The 6,042-nt window shown below is 50.1% G+C and overlaps 1 protein-coding gene across 1 annotated transcript; it reads right to left on the bottom strand.

Moving 5' to 3' along the window:
• Positions 1-2,422: 2,422 nt before the first annotated feature.
• LOC109760050 (dehydrin DHN3) lies at positions 2,423-3,068 on the bottom strand. Its single transcript, XM_020318897.4, has one exon. It carries the CDS (start codon positions 2,989-2,991, stop codon positions 2,653-2,655), a length of 339 nt encoding a protein of 112 aa, XP_020174486.1. The 5' UTR covers positions 2,992-3,068; the 3' UTR covers positions 2,423-2,652.
• Between the last annotated feature and the right edge of the window lie 2,974 nt (positions 3,069-6,042).

Raw genomic sequence — 6,042 nt, 5'->3', positions numbered from 1 at the left:
CTTGCAAACCAAACCCTTAATATATTATTCCTGTTTATAGGGTAATCACTTTGATCCATAAATCTTTATTTGTTACACTGTTTGCCACTATGAATTAACCTTTGGTACGTCTGCGGTGATACAAAATTTTCGCAGCAACGCGCGGGGTATCATCTAGTTTACTTATAGTATCCACCCAGGACGACCTACTTAAATGGAAGGTGAGATCTTCATGTATTCCCAGCTTTTCATTACTAGGTTCAGGCGGCGGAATTTCTTGAAATAGGCACCATTGCATCAAAGGTTCTGATTGTTTTAGGGGCCAAAATTCATTTGTTCGTGTTGAATGGTATGCTTTGGTTAGTGCTTAGTTTTTTGGAAACAAAAATGTTTGTGGGCATATGACGCAAACCCGTAAATCTGGAATCTTTATTATTGTCAGCATGTTGTTTGTTTGTTGATTGCATGGTCATAGGCATTTGTCGACAGTCATATGGTGGGTGTAAATATTGGTGCATCAATCCATGGCCTTGGTTATGATTATGTTTCACATGGTACTGCCTATGGTGCTTCTTTTTTGCATTAGTAGGAAAAAGCTTAGTAGTGGCGTGTGAATTTAGCCCTTAGTGGTGTGTTTTGGACACGCCACTGATTATGTGCCACTGATAACAGCTACCGGAGGCGTGCAAAAGCAAATGTCATTGTTAACAGCAACCGGTGGCGTGCAGTGGGCCTGCCACAAGTACGCGGTATTTGTGGCATGCACTGGACACACCACAAGTACGAATTAGTGGAATTGAATTGAAATTTCAAATTTGGGAAGAATTTAATCGAAAATTAAAATTAAAATTGGGTGGAATTGAAACGCAAATTCAAACTTCATATTCATTAAAATGGCACGAATAATATAGTTTGCGCCAAAAGTAGCTTACAATATATTTTTACAAAAAAAACATAGAAAAAAGTGGATAGTGGCCACCGCCGCCGCTGGACCGTAATGGCAATCCTAATCATGGGTGGGGTTGATGAAGACTGGCCGCGGCCATGGCCATGGCCAATCATCGTCTTGTGGTGACGACCCGTCGCACGGCGGCAGTGTCCAAGCGTGTGATGGCGTTGCCCGGAATATGGAGGTCCACGTTCACTCCTGCCCCTCCAGGCCAGGTGGCAGCAGCTCCACCCGCTCCTCCGGCTCCTGCTTGGCTCCGGGTGCTGCTGCGCTGCCGCTGCCGCCTCCATCGGCGTGCCGCGGAGGACATCGAAGATCCCCGGCCAGCGATTGAGCTCGTTGGTGTCGACGGTCTCGAGGGAGTTTGCCACTGCTTGCATGAAGTTGGGGTCCTCCTCGCCATCGTACTACTGGGCCTCCTCCTTCACCACGCTTGGTGGTGGTGGTGGTGGTGGTGGAGTACGAACGGACGGCGACCCGATATGCAGCGAGGCAGACGACGGAGCGCGCGTGTGCCTTGAGGTGAAGGTGGAGCTATGCGAGCAACTCGTGGTGGGGGAGGATCACGTCGATGGTGCTCGCCATTCAGTGAGAACCTCATCGGGGGAGCGGCCCCTTCATAATTCCCACCGGCCTTCGGGGTTCTTCGGCACACCAAGGGGGCCGACTTCCTGCACGCTCTGCGGCGAGCCACCTTCCTATCGGCGGGGTGCTCCATCCACTTCTTGTGGACGAGGAGTTCCATCTCGGCGCTCCCTTCGTCGGGGACAAACTTACCTTTGAACATTAATTTTCCAACTGAAATATTAAACAAACACTTTTGGATGCATAGTTTATGAACTCATTTTTATGTGAAAGTTTCTTTACATAAACTTATGTATGGACTGTTTATGTACAACAATGCCCTATAAATCATCTATGGAAAATCATAATTTGTGCACGTCCAATTATTTTCATATGGTCTGTTTAGTGCGCCACGAGTATTTCTTTTAAGATATATAAGCATGAAAAACATTTTAAATTAAGAATTGATGCGACATATAGAATGGAGACATTCCGGACTGCATCCAAGAAAATATTATTATTTGGATGAATAATTAACTTCTTATGAATTTTTAAGCCTTTTAAGTTTGTGTACATTAATTGGAGCATTGACTTGTCTGTGCTGTCCTCCATCACTGTTCACCGCAGTTCCAATGATTGCAGCTTCCTGCCTTCCTCCTCATCATCATCATCATCAGTCGTTGATCATCCTTGCTTGCCTTTTTTTTCCGCGTGGAAGTAATTAGTTTGTGAGAAAAAAACTGCAAGAATTACTTGCCAGGTAAAAAGAAGTGGGTGATGCATCATATGAGTCGGTTAGAACAGACTTGCAAACTTAACATTTGCTTATACTTCCTCTGTCCCAAAATAAGTGTCTTAACTTTATTACAATTTTGTACTAAAGTTAGTGCAAAGTTGAGACACTTATTTTGGGACGGAGGGAGTATGTATATTAGATGCCATAGCATACCATGCACCGGTTGAACCAAAGGAAATTTCCACATCAAAGTATGCAAATTGTAAACAAACAAAAACCCTCGACACACTGTTGTCCATGAAAGCTTAAACCCAGATGTACGACCAAGTGAGCTAGTTGAACTAGACTCGATTCATGTATACACGGTGGAAGTTGGCCATCTTATTATATTATTCTGCAAAGGTAGCGGGCAGACCGGTTGGGCTTAGTGCTGTCCAGGCAGCTTGTCCTTGATCTTGTCCATGATACTCTTGTTCTCACCGGTGCCGTCAGTGCCGGTGTGTCCCGACTTCCCGTAGTTGCCATCGGTGGTGGCCGTGGTGGCATGCGTCTCCGAGCCGGTCATTCCAGTGGTCTGCTGGTGATCACCGTGGCCACCGGGGAGCTTCTCCTTGATGTTCTCGCCGGTAACTCCGGCGTGTCCCTGCTGACCGTACGTGCCACCGGTGGCCTGCTGGTGATCACCGTGGCCACCGGGGAGCTTCTCCGTGATGCTCTCCACGACGCCCTTCTTCTCGCCTGCGCCGCGCCCCTGGTGCTCCATCTTGCGCTCAACTTGTGCCTCGGGAAATCTGACACTGGTTCTGCTGCTTGCTTGTCCTGGTTGTGTGAGGAAGGTGGCTGTGTAAAGCAAGTGCAGCACGAGGCACTATTTATAGGCCGTTGGAGGGTGGAGAAAGCACCACGTGTGCTCTTGTGAGTGGGTGGGCAGGTGACTGCCGACTAGCTCATAAAGTGGGGTGGTTAGATGGACGAATCGCCGCGGCATGCAGTGCAGGGCGCGACGTCTGCTCGCATGAGTGGCTGCCGACCTGACAATAAAGAGGAGCCCAATTGTTTTTTTTTCACTTTTATAATTTGCCACAACATGTCTCGCTGACAGGTGGTGGTCCGTGTGGCAAATAATGAAGGATTTTAAATATCACCCTCCAAGGCACAGGGCCCGTCCCCGTCACCGTGCAAACCATATTTTTTTAATGCACGGGATATTTTTCACAGATCTTAGAACAATTCCTACAGACTGCATGAATGCTAAAGAAAAAATCTTGATGTTCTTGATTTTGTGCTTTGGTTTAAAAGTCTTGTAATTCTAAATATTGTTTCGCACGCACCTTGAATTGCTATTTATCCAGCAGCGGACGGTCCAAATTTTTTTTTAGGAAATTGGAAAACCTTCCATTAAACAAAAAAGCACAGCAATATCGCTGGCTACTCGATCCACTCCGAGATCGGTGCACTCGGCCGAGAGCTGTAACCGGAGCAAAGACAAGTACAGTTGAGCACTATGTTCACAGATTCGTGGAGCTACTAGATCAAATGCAGTGTATAAGTAATCCTGGTCCCATTCTGGTAGGAGCTAGGGTCATCGGGCCTCAACCGTAGGTTGTAGGGATGAGAGGTGGGTTGGTGAGAGGTTGAGCGCGGCTGGCGGCGCGGCGGCACCGTGATCGCGCGGGAGGAGGCGGCGGCGGTGGTGAGAGGCGGCTAGGGTTTAGGGTTCTGGCTCCTAAGGGGAGTCGGGCAATAGTTATGACTTATTGCTTAATTCCAAAAGGTTGCCTTAGATCTGTTTATATAATCCTTGCTGCTAATAAAAAATAAGATAAGTTGGGCTAAGCCCCCAACTAGACACGCCTAATGGGCCTCCTCCGGCTATAAGTGACACCGGTCATAACATCTCTCCCCCACTGTGCAAGCAGCTCGTCCTCGAGCTGGATGTCTGGAAAGTGTTGGCAGAACTCGTCAAGCTGCTCCCGAGTGGCATCCTCCTCCGGAAGGCCTTGCCACTGGATCAACAAGTGCCACACTCCGCGACGCTGCTGGACCTGCAACACCTTCGTCGGTCCTGGAAGAAGGCGCCCGTCGGAGGTCGGAGGAAGCACCGGCGTGGTCGCCAGCGGGTCCCCGCGGAAGGGCTTCAGCAACCCCACATGGAAGACGTCATGGATGCGGGCATCGGCCGGAAGTTGAAGGCGGTAGGCAACCTTTCCGATGCGCTCCAGCACGGAAAATGGCCCGGCGTAGCGAGGACCCAGCTTGCGCTTCGCGCATGGGTCGACGGACTGCGTGGAGCGGTGAAGGAGGCGCAGCCACACCCAGTCGCCCACCGCAAACTCCGCCTCGTGGTGGTGGGCGTCGTAGTAGTGCTTGTACAGCTGCTGGGCCTGGAGAAGTCGCTGGCGCACCTCCACAAGCATCTCATCCCTGCTGCGAAGAAGGTCGCCAGCCGCCTCCGTCCTCGCCGTCTCGGGGTCAACCGGTAGGATGGGCGGGGGCGGTCGGCCATAGACCACCTCAAAAGGCGTGGCCCGCAGGGCGGAGTGGTATGAAGTGTTGTAGCGGTACTCCGCCCACGCGAGCCAGTCCACCCAAGCACGGGGACGATCACCTGTAACACGATGCAAATACATGGCAATCACCTTGTTGACCACCTAAGATTGACCGTCCGTCTGAGGATGGAAGGCCATACTCACGCCCGCCATCCGGAAGAGATCGCGCCAGACATGCCCAGTGAACACCGGGTCCCGGTCGCTGACGATTGAAGAGGGAAACCCGTGTAAGCGGACAATGCCATCGAAGAAGGCACGCGCCACGGAGGCGGCAGTGTAGGGATGGCCGAGCGCGATGAAGTGCGCGTACTTGGAGAAGCGGTCGACCACCGTAAGGATGACGGACTTGCCGCCCACCTTGGGGAGGCCCTCGATGAAGTCCATGGAGATGTCGGCCCAAACCTGAGAGGGCACCTCTAGGGGCTGGAGCAGCCCGGCCGGTCGCAGCGTCTCCGTCTTGTTGCGCTGGCACGTCAGGCAAGACCGCACCCAATCGCGTACCAGCGCCCGGTCGCCGGGGATGTAGAAGTCGGCGCGGAGATGACGTGGCCGAGGTAGGCGACCGAATGCGTGCCGAACGAGCTCTTCGAGCGCTTGAGGTGAAGATGGAAGGCATCCTGAATTTTTAGAACTTTTAACTCTTGAACACTTTTCAAATTCTTATTTCGACATGGATTTTTGGATGTGTTTTTCTTTTTCTTTTTCTTTTTCTTTTAGCACTTTTCTGAATAGTCTGCAAATGTAGTTGAAATGGATTTTTGGATGCAATATGAGGTGGAAATTAGCAAATAATTTTTTTAATGTGAGGCAAAGTTATAGAGATCTGCTAGTTGGTAGCCTACCAATAGCTTGAAAATATTTTATGGATAATCCAATAAGTGTTTTCTCGGATTTAAGTTTGGGGATCCGCTAAAGATGCTCTCGCACAAGCAAGAATAGGAAAACCGTAAGGAGCTAGAATGAAAAAATGTCTCACCGCTAAAGATGCTCATGACGAAGATATTCCTTGTTAGGTATCACTCGGTTGGCTAGCAGCACCAAGCCCATCTGGCTAGTCAAGACCATGATGTTCGTCTGACTGAACTAACATGACTGAACTAACATGGGGTATTAAGAGATGGCATTATCACACCCTCATGGTTCCTAGCCTCTGCTTACCGCATCTTCCTCAACAACCCGTGAGCCCAGCTACGCCCATGAGCGTGGCGCCGCCAGGAATCAAGCTGTGGCATCTCTTTGTGTCCCTCACGCTCCCCATTCGACCT

The sequence above is a fragment of the Aegilops tauschii genome, chromosome 7 (genome assembly GCF_002575655.3).
Source record: "Aegilops tauschii subsp. strangulata cultivar AL8/78 chromosome 7, Aet v6.0, whole genome shotgun sequence".
Lineage (NCBI taxonomy): Eukaryota > Viridiplantae > Streptophyta > Magnoliopsida > Poales > Poaceae > Aegilops > Aegilops tauschii.
This window is presented reverse-complemented; position numbering and strand designations above follow the sequence as displayed.